The 18,495-nt window shown below is 42.6% G+C and overlaps 1 protein-coding gene across 5 annotated transcripts in view; it reads left to right on the top strand.

Moving 5' to 3' along the window:
• The window catches only part of mta2 (metastasis associated 1 family, member 2), a 68,144-nt gene extending 52,422 nt beyond the window's left edge, over nt 1-15,722 (top strand). For 4 of the 5 annotated variants that reach the window (XM_041182054.1, XM_041182052.1, XM_041182053.1 and 1 more), the window contains 6 exons: nt 255-471; nt 1,349-1,447; nt 2,202-2,330; nt 5,176-5,207; nt 8,343-8,491; nt 15,283-15,722. In XM_041182054.1, the coding sequence (XP_041037988.1) occupies nt 255-471; nt 1,349-1,447; nt 2,202-2,330; nt 5,176-5,207; nt 8,343-8,491; nt 15,283-15,415 (759 nt within the window). In that variant the 3' untranslated portion in view covers nt 15,416-15,722. The remainder of the gene's footprint in view (nt 1-254; nt 472-1,348; nt 1,448-2,201; nt 2,331-5,175; nt 5,208-8,342; nt 8,492-15,282) is intronic. The other variant, XM_041182055.1, reaches the window with a different exon arrangement.
• Nucleotides 15,723-18,495: the final 2,773 nt, after the last annotated feature.

Here is an 18,495-nt window from a genome sequence, read left to right as displayed (position 1 = left end):
AGAAAAGCTGGAAATGCAGATCAATTTGCACCTAACTAAGAAAGAAGGGCTGAAGTTTCTTTCCTAAAGATGTATCCCAAAACCGCTAAGCTCTTTCAGCATCAAGCTATCTACTTCTGGCATTTCATTTTAGATTTCCAGCACTTGCAATTTTTTTCTCTATATCTTCTTTGTGTGTTTTTTATCATTGTCTTAAAGCTTATTACCTGAATCGCAGCCTTTCAAATTCTTGGTGCTGTTTGTTTTGTTTTTAGGAGCCCAGGTCAAAGGGGCCATATGGCCGCCAGGATCCTCAGGGTTTGCTGTCATATAACAGCTCCAAACTCCTGGCCAAGAACCGGCAGACGTTCCTCCTTCAGACAACCAAGCTTACCCGCATTGCTCGGCGGCTCTGCAACGACATCCTGCGGCCGAGGAGGGCGGCAAGGCGCCCCTATATCCCTGTTAACATTGGCGCCATCAAAACAGAATGTAAGTAAGGCTTGCTGCTCAAGGGGTGGATTTCACTCACTTTAAACAAATGATGCACCTTCATTCGCAAAACCTCATGCCATTGATCACAGTCATGACTCCACAAGGCTAAACACTGCTGTTTTCTGAGGAAAAGAGAAGTCTGAGGGGGGAGGTCTCTAATATTACGAAAGGTTTTGATAGGATGGGATGAAGTGCTATATACATGTAAATAATTTTAAGATTTTTATTCAATGAGAAGTTTATATTTTTCAGATCTAATATTTGTGTTTGAGGTAGTTTGAGAGGTTAATCATTCTAGAGGAATAGAAGGACATTTTGGCCATTTTCACTCTTTGCTTAGAAGTTTGAACTTGTGCATGCTACTTAACCTTTTACCTCTTAATGGGCATCTTGTTAATGAAAGCACAGACTTAATAGGGATATCTGTTCTAAGGAAATTATATTCCTGTATTTTGCATGATTTAACTCCTCCTGTAAGAGAATGAAAAGTGATTGATTTGAATTAGCATGTTCTCACCACCTGAAACCCTGTTGTGAAGTAAGTCACCCTGATGCAGGAACTTTGTTGAGAGAGTTAAGAAACTTGAATCACAAGCTTTCATGGGAGAATTAAGATATTGGAGGGGCAAGCTTTGGTTGAAGAGTTAGGGTACTGGAGAATTAGGAACAGGAGGTAGCCAATCAATCCCTTGAGCCTGTTCTGCCATTCAGTTTGATCATGGCTGATCTGCAGCTCAACTCTATTTAACCGCTATTGTTCCATGTCCTTTTGGTAACTAACAAAACATCTATTGGCTCTAGAAGCCATGATTTCTTTCCAACACCCACCACCACCATCGCTGAGATTTGACCCTTAGTTCTGTTTTCCCCTCAGGTGCGGTCAGACTTCCAAAAGCAGCAACGAAACCACTCAGGATCCGGCCTGTGGCACGGCCGACATTAGCTAACATCATGAAGGAGTTGGGGGAATTGGGTAAGTTGCAAGGAAAATTTTGAGCAGTGGGTTTTGGAATTCCCTTGACTTTTTTTTTATTTTCACATCCTCTTTATTCTGGGACAGTGCACTTTGTGACCTCTTTGTCTCGGAGTTGTAGTGTTTGTGGGCTCAAGTCCACCTCCTGGTGTTTGATCACAATCTAGGTCCCAATGTGTGCTGAGCCCTAGTGCTGCATTATTGGAGATGTAATCTATTTTTTTTAGTTCATATTAGTTAAGTAATTTGGGGGGGGAAAAGATGAAATGCAGATTTTTGATTATTTTCCAATCTAGAAACGTGTAGCTTGGATGAGGATGTTTTCCCAAGCAGCAAGTTGTTGTGATCTGGAATGCATTGCCTGAAAGGGCAGTAGAATCAGATTCAATAACTTTCAAATGACAAATTGGATAAATACTTGAAGGGAAAAAATTTACTGTGAAATGGGGAAAGAGCAGGGAGAGTGGGACAAATTAGATAGATCTTTCAAAGAGCCAGCACAGTAATGATGCACCAAATAAGATTCTGTGCTGCATCATTCAACGTATTTATGATTAAGCCAAGCTGCTTCCTGTGTTGAAATGAATGTCATAGATCCACATGGTATTATTTTCCAGGTGCCCTCTGTGTCCTGTCCCAACATTCCTCCTGAACCAAGCAAGTGACATTTAATTTGTGCACAAACAGCTCAGTAATGAATCGGATCTGTTTTCCTTCCTTTATTCTGCTCATTTGGAATATGCTTGATTTGCAGCTGCACGTGGTCCGGTGAAGCCTAGGATTTTGAAAGGGAGTGAAACAAATCGAACCATACTAAATATCAATCGCGGAGTGCTGTCCCTCCTGGGGAAACGCACCTTCAGCAAACAAAACGGGGTTGAGGGTAAGTTGCAAACTTGTGCCCACTATTTGTAACACATTTATAGGTTGGGGTTCTTGTCAGCCACCATGTGCTTGACTCCTGCCTGACCTGATGAAATTGTTGATGCTGTGTGATATTGGAGAGCATGGGTGTGTTAATCCCTCCAATCAAAAAGGGTTTATAAACACTGAACATCAGATGTCATGGATTTATTAAGTTTGAAGTTCTTATAGCAGTACTTATGACAAAGCTTGTGTGTTTGTGGAAATGTTACAGTTCTGAACTCAGGTATTTTAGGGTTTAACCAATCCTGCATATCTATTCCAACACTGATCTTTTACACCTTTTTCTCACTCATCGAAGGGTTAAATTACAAGGAGAGATCAGATGCACTAGAGTTGTATTGAGGTCTAGAGGTTAAGGAGTGATTTGATTAAACTTTTCAAGATATTAAGGGAGAAATGATGACGTAGATAGAGGGAAACTGTGTCTGCAGGTTGGGGAATCTGGGACTAGGGGGTATGGTCTAAACAATTAGAACCAGACCATTTAGGAGTGAAGTTAGGAAACACTTCTACATACAAAGGGCAGTGGAAGCTTGAAAATCTCTTTCGCAAACAGCAATTGATGGTACATTAATTGTGAATTTTAAATCTGAAGTGGGTATATTTATGTTATCTAAAGATTTTAAGGGAAATGGGGCAATAGGTCAGTATACAGAGTTAGGTCACAGATCAGCCATGATCTCATTGAATAGTGGAACAGGTTCGAGGGGGCTAAATGGCCTCATGGGTTTCTTTCCTTGTGACAATTGCCACAATCCTTCATTACATGATGCAGCTCTATATATACGGACATATGAAATAAGAACAGAAGTAGGCCAATTGGCCCCTCAAGCCCACTCTGCCATTCACTTAGATTGTGGCTAATTTGTTTGTTTTTCGAGTTCCACATTCCCATCTACCACCAATAACCTTAGATTCTTGTTAGGCAAGGGAATCAATCTACCTCCGCCTTAAACTATTCAATGACCCTGCTTCCACCGCCTCCTGAGGCAGAGAGTTACAAAGTCACATGACTCTCTGAGAAAACTTTTCTCCTCATCTCTGACCTAAAAGGGCAACCCCTAATTTTAAAACAGTGCCCCCTAGTTCTGGACTCACCCACAAGAGGAAACTCCTTTCTACATCCACCTTGTCAATATTTTAAGAAGTTTGTCCCTTATCAATAACTACAATTTTAATGAATTATTTTTCCACAGACAGGCGCAACTCCCTGATTTTGTTATCTTATCAATAGTTTCACTCTAGGTACATATGATTTCTGTTCCAGCACATGAAACCTTTACTTATTAAACCTGTACCATTCCATACTGATCTGCTATTTTAAAAGAAAAAATGCATTTCCAGATGTTTCCCTCTGCAGAACTTATCAACTGGTTAAAGTTCTCTGAAATATACAGATCAATCTGCAATGGAATAACTTTTAATGAGTAACTAAACTGCCCATTGCTTTAAGGTCAGTCCTATATCAACAATTGAGTGGACGCTACATCTAAATTGACTCGTACTTCCTTATTTAACAAGCAAAAGCTAAAAGTTATTATTATTACTGTGCAGGGGGAAATTGACAGCAGTATAACATTAGCAGGCTTAAGGGCTGTCTAATTAACACTTTCATTATAGTATTTAACAGTAGTAAGGCAGAATATCCTGCAGTGCTGGGGGTGGAATGCAAATTATTAGAGCCACAGAGTTTGGGAGAGAGGGTTAGGCACCCCCACCCCGCCTCCACCAGCTGCGCCAAGGGTGGAAAGTCTGGCATTACTTTGCGTGGAGAAGGAACTCAGATGAGGGAGTGTCATGTTTGTCTTTTGTTGAGAGCAGTGGGCATGGGCAGAGGTTTGGACAGTGGCTGCCCATAACTCCTTTGCTCTGAACAAAAGAGATGCCAACTTGAACTGCCTGAAGAAATGGGAGGATGGGGATTGATTACAGATACTAATTACAGATAAGTGGCAGGGACAGCCCTCCGCTTCATGCCCCTTGGATTGTGAGTTGGTTCATTACCCACTGTGTCCAGGTCCGTAGATGAGGCAATGACAGAGAACATGACCAGATGCTCATGCTATTCCCAGTTCCCCTTAAAATCTTGCAGAGGCCGTACAGTGCCTCGGTTAAGAGCAACCAGACACTGCGGGCAATTCTGACGGAGGTGACAGAGGAGTAGGATCTAAACTCCAGAGGATAACAGCTGGCCTGCTCCTTGGCATTTAAGCTCTCTGCAAAGTCGTGTGCTCCCGTTGACCTTGCAAACTTTGGGGCCTGATTTAGACCATAATTGCCGGGATCGGAATGGGCGGTTTATTCATGCCCTGTTTTAAATTGGACACTTGGAAGAAATTGTACACTCGGAATTCCGCAAAGAAAAGGACTTGGTGGAGCTCATCTGTACCATCTGGTAGGAAAAATATACAAACAAAATACTGCGGATGCTGGAAATCTGAAATAAAAGCAGAAAATGCTGGAAAAGCTCAGCAGGTGGCAGCATCTGTGGAGAGAGAAACAGAGTTAACATTTTGAATCTGTATGACTCTGAAGAAGAGTCTTACCGACTCGAAACATTAACTCCTCTGTTTCTCTCTCCACAGATGCTGCAAGACCTGCTGTCTGGCAGGAATGTGGGTAAACCTTCTGGGCGACATCTCATCTCATCTCACCTCTCACATACTTTTTAAATAGTCGTTTAGCAGACGGGTTTGACATTGGATCAGAAGATCTTTTAACCAGATTACCTTGCATGTCGTTTGCGTTTCTTTTCTGCATTCATACTAATGTTTCTTTTCCCCTTTTCCCCTGCCTTTCAGGAGCCCCAAGTCCCATTCATATAAGGCAGATGGTAAGTGTTGGACAACTGTCAATATGACTGCAATGTGTTGTGACATCCCAGTAGACTAAGCTGGAAAACCAGCAGCTATGGTGCTCAGTATACAGATAGTAGGTGATAAACAGTCAATCACCCCCTCAGTATCATGGTTCCACATTAAGAAAATGGATTGTCCATCACTTCGAACTGTTCAAACATGCAGCATGTCCTACAGTCTAGACAGTAAGACAGAAATTACTGGGCTGCAGATGATGCAAAGGACCCAAGCTAGTCACACAGTCATCCTGTTGAACGAATTTTGTCTCTGCATAATCCAGCTCCTTCACAAAGTAACCCCTCTCCCTCAGTGCCCTGTGTCCTTGACTGTATCTCTACTGATTTTAATCCAGCTCCCTCACACTGTCACTCAGTAACCTCTCTCTCCCCCAGCGCCCTGTGTTACTGACTGTATCTCTACTGATGTTAATCCACCTCCCTCACATTGTCACTCAGTAACCTCTCTCCCCCAGCACCCTGTGTTACAGACTGTATCTCTACTGAAGTTAATCCAGCTCCCTCACACTGTGGCTCAGTAACCCCTTTCCCCCACCAGTGCCCTGTGTTACTGACTGTATCCCTACTAATGTTAATCTAATTCCCTCACACTGTCACTCAGTAACCCCTCTCCCCCAGTGCCCTGTGTTACTGACTGTATCTCTACTGATATTGATCCAGCCCCCTCACATTGTCACTCAGCAACCCCTCTCCCCCAGCGCCCTGTGTTACTGACTGTATCTCTACTGATGTTAACCAGCTCCTTCACACTTTGGGGCTCGGTTTCTCCTCTTGGCCATTGTATAATATATTTTCTTCTGAAGTAAAATTCAGTTTGAGAAAAATATGCAGAATCCAAGCAGTTTATTTTGCTGAGAGCAGGATTAACATTAGTGGCTGAATGCTTTGTAATCTCTTTATGTTAAGCTGTTTAAAAGTGGACTGTATGCAAACTGTTTATCATGCATTACACCCTGAGGGAAAGTTTTTTTTCTGGTGTGAGATAATGTTTTCACAACTTGATCAAAGAAAACACCTTAAGTTGATATTCCGCTTCACATTCGATGTGACCGCATGAGCAGCCTGATTTTCACCTATGGAAGAAAAATCTTTTCAATATGGCCTGTATTCAATTTCAGAATTCTTGAGCGTACAGGAGGTGCGATTACACACACTTGTGGAACAGAGCACAGGGCTGGGAATGGAGTAGGGGAATAGACCTGACACACACCATCCTCTACAGAAGCAAGCTGGTGCATTACTGTGCACCTCTCATCATGTTCTGCTGTCATTCTGATGCACATTCAAGATCTTGCAGAAGAATAGCAAAGAACCTTTTAACATTTAATTTTTATTGGCACAGAAGGTTCCCAGCTTGAGTTCCTGGTCTCTGTTAGGAAAGCGTGTAGGGAGCTAAAATTAGTTTCTTAGCCCCTTCCTTGGGGGAAAGACATAATTCTTGCTTTTTTCCAATGACAGTCATACATGTTGCTTCAGAAAAGCTTTGTGATTCGATTGTGATGCCTCCCACAGTCAAACAACCTGCCTCCTCTCTCTGCCTCATCCATGCTGTACCTGCCCTGGGAGTGTTTGATGGGTACAGTGTGTAGGAAGCTTTACTCTATCTAACCTCATGCTGTACCTGTCCTGGGAGTATTTGACGGGGACATTGTAGAGGGAGCTTTACTCTGTATCTTTATTCATCTTTATTCTTTACCGCAGAGGGCTGTAGAGGCTGGGTTATTAAGTATATTCTAGGCTGAGATAGACAGATTTTTAATCAGTAAGGGAATCAAGGATTATGGGGAAAAGGCAGGAAAATTGAGTTGAGGATTATCAGATCAGCCATGATCTCATTAAATGGCAGAGTGGACTGATGGGCTGAATGGCCTACTTCTGCTCCTATGTCTTATGGTCGCCTTATAGTCCTATCCAACCCTGTGCTGTACCTGTCCTGGGAGCGTTTGATGGGGACGGTGTAGAGGGAGCTTTACTCTGTATCTAACCCTGTGCTGTACCTGTCCTGGGAGTGTTTGATGGAGACAGTGTAGAGGGAGCTTTAATAGAGATGTCAGAATGTTGTTCATGCGGTTTCAAGCTATCTGGATTCCTGCACTCATAGTGTATCCGAATTTTAATATTTAAGGTGGGAGAGTTGCTTTTCTTGATCAAGTTGGAAGTATTTAAGTAAATCATCAACAGGAAAATGATGGGGTAATTGTTGAGTTCACATCAATCCTCCTGAAATTAGAACTCTCTCAAACTTTTGTCACATTTGAATTAGGATAGCTGCAAAATTAAAATGATGTAGCTAGTTGGCTGGGCAAGTTAATCGAATGAATCATTGACTAGGAATGCCCCAGATTTGATCTCTCAGTCAGGGGAGGGATGCCATTGTATGTTTCCAGTAGTTGACCTCAGTGCCCTGGATTAGGGGCTGGATAAAGGGAGTTATCAAAGTGCCAGCTCCAGATCACAGTCCAGTGAGTGGTGCTATAAAATGTGCAGATATCCATGTTAAGTAAGCTTTCAAGTCCTCTACCATCAGTTAATGCCCTCTGCCCCATCTCTCTCTTTATTTGCTCCTTCTCTCCTTTCCATCCCTCACTGTTCTTGGTTCTCTACCTTTCCCCTCTCCTACTTCACTCCCTCTCCTCTCACTCGTGCATATACACACACACTCTTTTTCTCTTCCTCTTCTCCCCTCTCTCTTGGATTCTGGAATGTCTCGTCTCAATTTTATCCAAATTTTCTTTTGGAACACAAATAATCATTTGGATTCTAAAATCCCTGTGAATACTGTCTCATTCTTAGGTATCCTGAAGGGCATTGACAACATAACAGCCACTTAACCAGTCAAAAAGTGGACTAGAATTTGTGTTCAGCTCTGCCTTGACATTATGGCCTTGACTGATATCTTCTACTGCATTTCCAGAAGGGATTAAAAAAAAACGATTAATCTGTAACACAGGGTGCCTTGCCAGTTAGCTGACTGTGTTTATGGGTACCGATTGGGCTAACACTTTATTTAATGTAGTCTTTATAATTCACCCACTTAGATTTAGCAAGAAAAGAAAGCTTTAATTTTGGTGAAATGCATTATCACTGTTGCAGACGGCTAGCCCCCATTCAGCCAGTGGCAGACCCTTCTCTGCTGGGATGAAGACAGAGCGAGGTGGCACTGAGCCAGCGTTTAAACGGCAGAAATTGAACCCTGGAGATGCCCCTGACCCGATTGTCTTCGTGGCAACAGACCATACCAGGTGTGTACCATGAGATTGAGGGGAGGGAGGGGGCTTAGGAGAAGAGGGGGACAGTCAGACCTGATGGAACGGAAAGATCCTCGACTTCCTTCCTTGAATGTGGCAATGGGTTAATAGAATATTCGGAGGGGGGTGGGTAGAGGTGAATGGTATTCATTGACCCAGCCACACAAAGTTATTTTAGATGTCAGTGGGTTCTACCTTGACTTTTGATGTGAGAGTTGCTCCCTTTGACCTTAGTTCTAATGTCCTTTTCATTATATAGGCAGCAGTTTGTACACTAATTTTTAACAACAGAATACTAGGCCAAAGCATGCAACCCCTGTGAAGCCACGATGAATGGGGAGAAGGCCATTCAGCCCCTCAATACCTGTACTGCAGTTCAGTTAGATCACAACTAATCTCAACCTCCTCTTCATTTACCCACCTTTGCTCAGTAACTGACAAGAGGGCACAGATTTAAGTTAACTGGCAATAGAAGAGAGATAAGAAATGTAATCTGGAATGCAATGCTTGAAAAGATGATGGAAGCAGATTCAATAATTTTCAAAAGGGAATCGGATCAATACTTGAAAAGGAAAAAAATACAGATGTACAAGGAAAGAGGGGAAGTGGGGCTAATTGAATAGCTCTTTCAGAGAGCAGGAACATACATGATGGACTGAATGGCCTTATTCTGTATTGTAAGATTCCATGACATCTGTATACCATGCACAGAAATAACTTGCACCCACCCTGGGATTCACAAGTGCAAAATATGGCCATCAAGATATTAGAAGGTATATTCTTGCTTTAGAGCAGATATTTGGGGATATTGTTAAAGTCACTAGTTTTTACAAGTAGCATGTGTTGCACTGGTGATTCCTCAGTAGCACCTGCAAGTATGTGGCCTGCAAATCTGGGATTCAGATTATAACCCAGTTGTCCTGCAGTTGTGATGATTGTTGATGCAATCGGTCTCAGTCTGTGCTGACTCCTGCAGTGTTCTGTGGGCACAAGTCCTCACCTACCCTGCATTATCTCATCAGTCGCCCGTTCTTCCACATGTGAGGCTAAAGAGTGAGTGCTATCAACAATTCTGTTGTAGAGGAAACCAAAAAAAAAGCATCTTGCATTTATTCTGTGCCTTTAACATAATAAGGTGCTTCATAGTGTAATAAGACAGAAAAAAAATTAACTGAGCCAAAGGAGGAGAGATTAGGACCGGTGACTAAATGTTTGATCAAAAAGCTAGGTTTTAAGGAGCATCTTAAAGGAGGAGAGAGGTGGAGAGGTTTAGGGAGGGAATTCCAAAGCTTAGGAAGGCACGGTTGCCAATGGTAGGGCATTGGAAATTGGGGGTGACCATGGGGCCAGGTTTGGAGGAGCGCAGAGATTTTGGAGGGTTGTAGGGCTAGAGGGGGTCATGGAGTTGGGAACGAGGTGAGGAGGCCACGGAGGAATTTGAGAACGAGGATAAGAATTTTAAAATCAAGGCATTGCTGGACAAGGAGCCAACGTATGGCAGCAAACACAGGAGTTATGGGTGAACGGGATGGGTCGTGTTAGGATACAGGCAGCAGAGTTTCATATGAGATCAAGTTTATGGAGGGTGAAGATGTGAGTCCAGCCAGGAGAGACTGTCTGGAGGTTAACGAAAGCATGGATGAGAATTTCAACAGCAGATGAGTTGAGGCAGAAGTGTATGCAAGGAAATTGTAGAGATTGAAGCAGGCAGATGGAGAGGCTATAGGATCTGAAGCTCAGCACAGGGTCAAATACAATGATACGGTTGTGATCCAGTTCAACCTAAGACAGTGGCCAAGGAGAGGGATGAATCTGTGACTGGGGAATGGAGATTGTGGCAGGATCTAGAGACGATGGCTTTAATATTGCCATTGTTTTAATTGGAAGAAATGTTTACTCCTCCAGGAGTGACTACTCATCAGCTCAGCTGTATTCACTCAACATCCATTTACTCAGACTTATCAGCAGAGGTTACTCAATCTAAAGCTTGGAAAAGCTGCGATCAATTGTAGCATCCCAACCACATGAATGAGGTCAGCCAACGCAACACAGACCTGGTATCAAACCTCTCCTGATTGCCGTGGTAGAATTCCACATTGGGCAGTACTTGCCAACTGAGCCACTGGGTACATGTCATGTCAAATTAACTCCTGTTGAAAAGGAAGCTAGATAACAGGTTCTCTGTTATTAAGGATGCGAGGTTTGAATGGAGGAATGTAAACAAAACACAGAAGTGCAGAAGGATGCCATTCAGTCCATCACAAAATCACAGAATTTTTACAGTGCAGAAAGGAGGCCATTCGGCCCATAATGTCTTCACCCGCTCCTCAAATAAGCAGTTTACTTAGTGCCATTCTCCCACCTTCTCCCCATAACCCTGCACATTCTTCCTTTTCAATTAGCAGTCTAATTGCCTCTTGAATGCCTCGATAGAATCTGCTTCCACCACACTGTCAGGCAATGCATTCCAGACCTTAACCACTCGCTGCCTGAAAGAGTTTTTTCTCACATGACTGTTGCTTTTGTTGCAAATTACCTTTAAATCTGTGCCCTCCGGTTCTCAAACTGTAGGAACAGTTTTTCCCTTTCAATTCTGTCCAGACCCCGCGTGATTTTATATACCCCTATCAAATCCCCTCTAAGCCTTTTTTTCTCCATGGAAAGTAGTCCCAACTTCTCCAATCCATCTTCATATCTGAAGTTTAAAGTCTGTCCTGGCTCTTTGCAGGGGTGATCCAAAATTAATTCTACTGCCCACCCTTCCCAACAGATCTTTATCCAGTCTTCCTTTAACAGATTGAAATGGGTTCTGACATAATCACTCCATGTAGATCACATCCCATGCTACAACAACCCTCATCGTAAAGAACTTTCTCCTAACCCCTTCCTCACCACCCCCACCCACTTCATCATAAGTGAATCCCCAAACAGAAAGCATGATATTCATATATTCACTGCATCAAAATTCCTCTTCATTTTAACTTTGCTAATCTTTTTATTCATTCATTGGACGTGTGTGTCACTGGCCAGCATTTATTGTCTATCCTTAACTGCTCAAAAAGGTGGTGAGCCGCCACCTTGAACTGCTGGAGTCCATGTGGTGTAGGTACACCCATAGCACTGTCCCAGGATTTGACCCATCAATGATGAATGAACGGCGATATAATTCCAAGTCAGTATAGCGTGTGGCTTGGAGGGGATCTTGCAGATGGGGGTGCTCCAAGGCACCTGATGCCCTTGACCTCCTAGGTGGTAGAGGTCTCTGATTAGGAAGGTGCTGTTGAAGGAACCTTGAACAGCTGCTGTAGATTTCTTGGCTCCAGTGAAAGCACCCCAGTATCTCCAGTTTCTCCTCATAGCTATTGTTTTCCTTTGCTGGCATTACCCTGGCAATATAATCAGAATTTAATGTTTCTTCCATAATATGAGGTCCAGAACTGTACAGAGTACTCCAACAGGCACTTAATCTATACGTTTTACAAGTTTATCATTATTTCTTGATCCTTGTACTCTGTCCCATTTATAAAACCCAAAATTCTGTTGGCCTTTTTTTAATATGGCCTCATCCACATGCACGATTCCCTGAAAATGCCTGTGGATCCCCTCGGTCTCTGTTCATCTACAACTCTGTCTATCCTATTTTTCTTTCCAAATTACATTCCATCATACCTATCCACATTAAATTGCAATTGCCAGCAAATCATCCATCCTGCCCAACCTGTCTATCTCCCTGGAAAAAAAAACACACACTGCTGTGCTATAAATTTAGCACTTCTGAATTGCAGTGTTTAGGGATTTCTGCATTAGGTTTTGTGTAAGCCCTAATTCTAGATTGGCAGGAACAACATTGATTGGCTAAATGACCTTTTCCTATTCTATGCATTAAAAGGTTACGCTGCCTGCTCATGGGAACACTACGAAAACTCTTTGCACCATTCCATGTTTGGATGTAACGATAACCATTACTTGCTGGTTTAGGCATTAAATTTGTGATTTCTTCATCGGTACGTGCTCCCAGTTTCCCCCACCAGTGAAACCTCAATAATTCACCTCCCTGATTTTTAATTTTACTTATTCTTTCATGTGATATTGGTATCACTGGCAAGGCCAGCATTTGTTGCCCATCGCTAACTGCCCTTGAACTGAGTAGCTTGATAGACCATTTCAGAGGGCAGTTGCAACCACGTTGCTGTGGGTCTGAAGTCACGTGTAGGCCAGACCGGGTAAGGACAGCAGATTTCCTTCGCTAGAGGACATTAGTATTATCTAAAATTAATTAGATTGATTAATTACTCCTTCTCTGATCCCAGAATCAAATAGTTGAAACATTTGTTGTTGTCATTATATTCAGCTGGTCCCAGATATATCAGCCATTATTTAAACTTGTGGCAACAGGAAATTGACCCAGCCAAAAAAATCCCCAAATTCAGTTTAAAAATACAGTTCCTGTAATAAGTACAAGCTGATGGGTTAGGGATACCATAGGTAATTGCCTTTCTGAAGAAAGAATGCCCTGGATATATGGGAGTGTTTACAAACATAAGCTATAGCTGCTTGGATTTGATGGATGACAGGGAATTAAAGCAATTTTGAAATTGCATTGCCCAAAATTGTTGCACTTTCTCAGATCACGGTACACAGTGTAGGCTTCTTGGTGTCAGCACTCCAAGTCTTATAGAGTTCCTGGTCATTCCTGCCTCCAGCTGGTTAATAATGTGCATTACACTCTGTTATTAGCTTGTTATTTCCCTGCAGCAGGTGATGTTTCTTTTCTGGATGAAAATGATTGGCAGTCATTTTGTCTGGAGCCTTACCCCATTGGCAGTTCTCCATTTCCTTTTGCAGTTTGCTCAATCCAGCTTCTCCTGTCCTAATATATAATTCTTCTTTAGAAACAGTTTTTCTCTCCCTTTTTCAGATCTTTTGGCCAGCAAATATCTCCCTCTGGTTCGAGGGGCTTGAGAGCATGCTGAGGTGGGCTAGCTGATGTGATTTGTTTATTTTCCAGTAACTGTCCTGCATCAGATACCTCCTTCCCAACAAGGCTGGAAACCTCTTGCATGTTAACCATGGCTGTGAGGTCCTTGTTCACAGTGATATCGGATAGCAAACCTTCCAGGATTGTCCTGAACTCTTCAGGAATCGGGCATTAATCTCCAGGACACTGCTGCAATAGACACCCAGGGGTTGAATCATGGGGGTAATAAAACTATGTGGGTTCTGTAGAAGGATGCTCTGGGAGGCTTCTTAGTCAAACAAAACTAACTTTATTTACACAAGAGCTTCTGTGGCTGCTTGTATACAGCCAGCCCCTCATACAGCTATTTTTTCCCAGGAAACCCCTCCCTAGAATTTATTCCCCCGTGCTAGCCACACATTAGCTGAACAACTCATGTGATCCCTACTCAGTTGAACTGATCTTAAAGTGACAGTCATTACAGGTTTTGTCTTTCATTTTCTTCAAAAGCTTTTTATTTTAGGTTGGGTTAGTGCAATGGACAAGTGCTTTTAGAATGAAGTCACCATCTGGATATACAAATAATATATGTGTCCTTTCCATATGTGATTTACCAGGGGTCACTGGTTGCGGTAGTGTAGTGATTACATTATTACACTAATAACCTGGAGGCCTGGACTAATAATCCAGAGAGTATGAATTCAAGTCTCGCTATGGCAGTTCAGGAGTTTGAATTTTTTTTAAAATTTGGAATAAAAAGCTGACAACACTAAAAGTGACTGTGAAACCGTTGGATTGTGGTTAAAATCTGACTGATTCACGAAAGGAAGTCTGCTGTCTCTACCCAGTATTTGTGACTCGGATCCCACAGCCAGCATGAGTGGCCTGTAACTGCCTTGTGACATATCAAAACCAGCTAGCAGCAGTTCCAGAAGAAGGCAACTAGGGAATGGACAATATGTGCAGCCCTTGCCAATGATGCCGCATCCTGTGAAATGAATGGGGAAAAAAGTGACTGAGACCCCGGCTAGTGACTAAATGCAGCAGCAAAGACAACCTAGCTTGGCCCAGAAACCTGGACCCACCATGTTGCGGTATGGCCCAGTGACAGTGATTGTACAACCTGAGCCATCGATGAAGCTTTGTTTTTTTAAAACCTCTTTATTTTCTCCCACCTATAGCTCCCCTCAATTCCCAACTCATCAAACCCCGCCCCCCCTACCCCTGCGCATTCATTGCAATGTCTTGCTTTCATGCTTGATATCATCCTCCAATCTGCATCCGCCACAACAAAGCAATCTATTTCATTGAGTCCTGGAGAAGCTAGTTGCTCAGCATTCCGATGATGGTGTCCTGATGCTATAGGTAGCCAGTGGTACACTTGGTTTCCAATTACCCTATTGCCTGGAACTCCTGCCTCAAGTTACACCAATTAGTTCTGTCCTGAAACTAAAACTGAGACAAGCTAATTGCATAACAGTAACCTTACCAAAAAAAACCTCTAGCTGTAGAAATAAATGGATGGAATTGCTGTGTGTGGAGAATGCAAATCATTCAAAGAATGGAGACCAACCTACCAGATAGAGAATTTGTCTCTCCAGCTCCTGGTTATGGTGTGACTTTTAAAAAGAATAAGTTATGTCCCTTTGTTCTCTGTCATCGTTTTCCACCAGACGACTTACCCGAGTTAGGGAACTTGCCATTTTCAGGAATTTCTGGGTGCAGATTTCTCACAGCGTAGCATTTGGTACATAATTCCCACTGCATCAAAGTGGATTTTTTTAAATGAAATTAACCCCTTTTTGTTTCAACCTTCTCTCGTTTGCAGGATGATTCGGAAAGCTTTGAGCCAATCGGAAATGAGGAGAGCTGCACGGAGACCTTCTGTGCAAGTTAAAGTGAAACTTACAAGTTCAACTCGCTCAGCTGCCCTAGGGGAGCCCATCATCCTGGAGGACTGAAAACTGATCTTCCTGCTACGCATATACACGCACGCGTGTGCACGCGCACACACAAATGCACATATAAACAGACACCTGCACACGTAAACACACACGCCCTTCTCAAATCTTCAGGGAATTCATAAATAAACTGAAAAGATTCTCACAAATTTACCCCCCACCCTCCCGTTCTCTGACTGGATTGTGGGGCTGCACTCACCATCTGCTCCACCAGTCATGAGCATATCTGATAAACACACGATATGTAAAGCAATGTATATAAATCATACTCAAAAACAGAAAATGCTAGAAAAACTCAGCAGGTCTAACCGCATCTGTGGAGATAAAGACAGAGTTAACGTTTTAAGTCTGTAGTTATACAGACTCGAAACATTAACTCTGTCTTTCTCTCCACAGATGCTGCTAGACCTACTGAGATTTTCTAGCATTTTCTGTTCTTGTTTCAGATTTCCAGCATCCGCAGTATTTTGCTTTTATATAAATCATACTGCCTGATTCCGAGCTTTTTTTTTCAATTTTATTGCTTTTCCTCTGCCCCCCCCCCCCCCCCCCCCCCCACCCAATCACCACCTGTTTATCCCTCGAGGGTATAATTGTAAACCCTGAATAATGAATTTCTGGATTGATTGTGTTTCAGGGAGGACTTGTAATGACTCCTTTTTTTAAAAAAAAATACTGAGTTGAAAGGTAGAATTGACCAGTTTGATATCAGGATTATTGATACATGGTGATAACATTTTGTGTGCTTTTTTTTTTAATTTTCTTCCTGCTTTTTAAACTCGTGCTTGCCCAGACTACCCAAGGAAGAATTTCTTCTGCCTGTTCGGTTATGGGTTTGAAAGTTCCAGGGCATTTTTTTTTGGGCTGTGCTGTCTGGAAATTTTTAGAGAGAAAACCGGACACCAAGATTTTTTTTTTGTAAAAAAAAAAGTTGAATTAAAGTTTTTTTCCACTCTACCTGTTGTCTCGTGATGCAGAGGCATTCATTGTTAGAGTTCATAGAATCTTATAGGACAGAAGACGACCAATCAGCCTATCACTACTGAGCTCACTTTTTGGGTGAATTTTGCAATGGCATTAAGGTGACCCTCAGAATTCAAGTATCTGATTCAGCTCCCCCTTCCATATGGTTTAAGTGTACCCCCACTTTCGTCTCCACAAGCAGGTTTCGGGAGGAATGAAAACCTAGGACAGGATGGAGTTCTGCAAATCTAGCTACCATTTTATCTCTTTTTTTGCCTGCCATAGGAGTAGGAGGAGACCATTCAGCCCCTTGAGCCTCTTCCTCCATTCAGTTAGATCACAGCTGTGCTATCCTCACTCCATTTACTTGCTTAGGCTCCATAACCCTTAATATGCTTACCCAACAAAAATCTATCAATCTTGGTTTTGAAGTTTCAATTGACCGCCGGCCTCAATAGCTTTTTCAGAGAAGAGTTCCAGATTTCCACTCCCCTTTGTGTGAAGAAGTTCTTCCTAACATCAACCGCTGTACAGCCTGGCTATAATTTTAAGGTTCTACCCCCTTGTTCTGGACCCTTCTCCCAACCCCTCCCCAACCAGATGCAGAGTAGATCAATAAAACCTATCAACCCCTTTAATCATCTCTAACACCCCAATTAGATCATTTTAATAACAAATGGGGCATAAGATTTCTTATTTAGCATTGGGCTATGGTTCAGCTCATTATGGACATGAGAGGGGGAGAGGGAGGTGGAGAAAAGAGATTTGGGGAGCTTGAAAAGTTTATTAAAAATTCTGTACAATGTGCTTAAATGTGAATTGAATGTTCACCTCTCTCTGTCTTTGGAAGCTAAGGATATGGCACATTGGCTTTCCTGCCACCTAACGTATGTGCTTCACACAGTGTTGGGGACTGTCTGTTGGTGATGTGACTGGAGTAGGGTGTGTGAGGAGATCAACAACTTTTATGCTGCATCTTTAACATGGTAGAACATCCCATGGTGCTTCACAGGGGCTTAAATTAAACACAATTTGGCACTGAGTCACATCATGAGATATTTGGACAAGTGATCAAAAGCTTGGTCAAAGAGGTAAGTTTTAGGTCGCATCTTAGAGGAGAAATTTACAGAGGGAATTCCAGAGCTTAGGACTTTGATGGCTGAAGGGGAGGAAAGTTGGAAAGTGCTGGGGTGGAGCAGGGTCTGTCTTTGTGCTGCGGAGAGAGGATTAGTAACACTCTATACTTACACTGTCATGGGCTCGGTGTGAAATGAACTTTTTTTATTTCTAGAAAGTTCCAGCATAAAAGTCAGTTGTTTCTGGCCCCGCCTTCAACCTGCACTGTGTTGTGGCTTAGTTCTCATTGTAGAGTGGAGGGGCAGTTTAATATTTTAAAAACTATAATTTCTGCTGTTACAACTTTTCAAATAAGCCCTGACACTTAGTCACTGTAAGTGATCATAAATATACTTGGCAGCTACAACAATTGCCCAACCCTTTTTTCAAAAGCCCCTTTAGGGTTTCCCGTGACAATTCAACAGAAACTATTTGTCAGTTTGTAAGATTGTGTATTGGCTTGACTGGGCACAGGTCAATTGGAGACGACCAAGGTGGGGTAGCCTTAAAGCATAGGAGATGGTGAATGGTGTGGGGTTGTTGCTTCGAAAGTGCTGCTATAAACTCAACTGAGAGTGGGACAGAGAGGGAACAGCTTCAAACTACAGGAGTATGCAATTATATAGTTCTTTAATTTAGTAAAACATCCCAAGAGTGTAAATCAGGCCAAAAATTGGCATCAAGCTAAAGAAGGAGACATTGGGGCAGGTGACCAGAAGCTTGGGTGGAGAGGTAGGTTTTAAGAAGGCTGCAAATCTTCCAAGTCACTAGAATGTTTCAGGTTGTATTCCAATCTGACCACTTGCATCACCAAAGCAACCCACGGCCAAACAAGAGAATTTCTTTTTACCGCTTTGCCATTTTCCAGAAGATGCTGACTTTGGCTAGGATCCATTTACTTCCATGAGTATCTGCACAAGTACCACGTGTAGCTCACTCTAGCCGTCATTTTAGGAAGTGAGAATGTAGACAAGAAAGTGGACAGCGATGGTGGGCCCCAA

This window comes from Carcharodon carcharias (genome assembly GCF_017639515.1).
Source record: "Carcharodon carcharias isolate sCarCar2 chromosome 37 unlocalized genomic scaffold, sCarCar2.pri SUPER_37_unloc_2, whole genome shotgun sequence".
NCBI classification, from domain to species: Eukaryota; Metazoa; Chordata; class Chondrichthyes; order Lamniformes; family Lamnidae; genus Carcharodon; species Carcharodon carcharias.
This window is presented reverse-complemented; position numbering and strand designations above follow the sequence as displayed.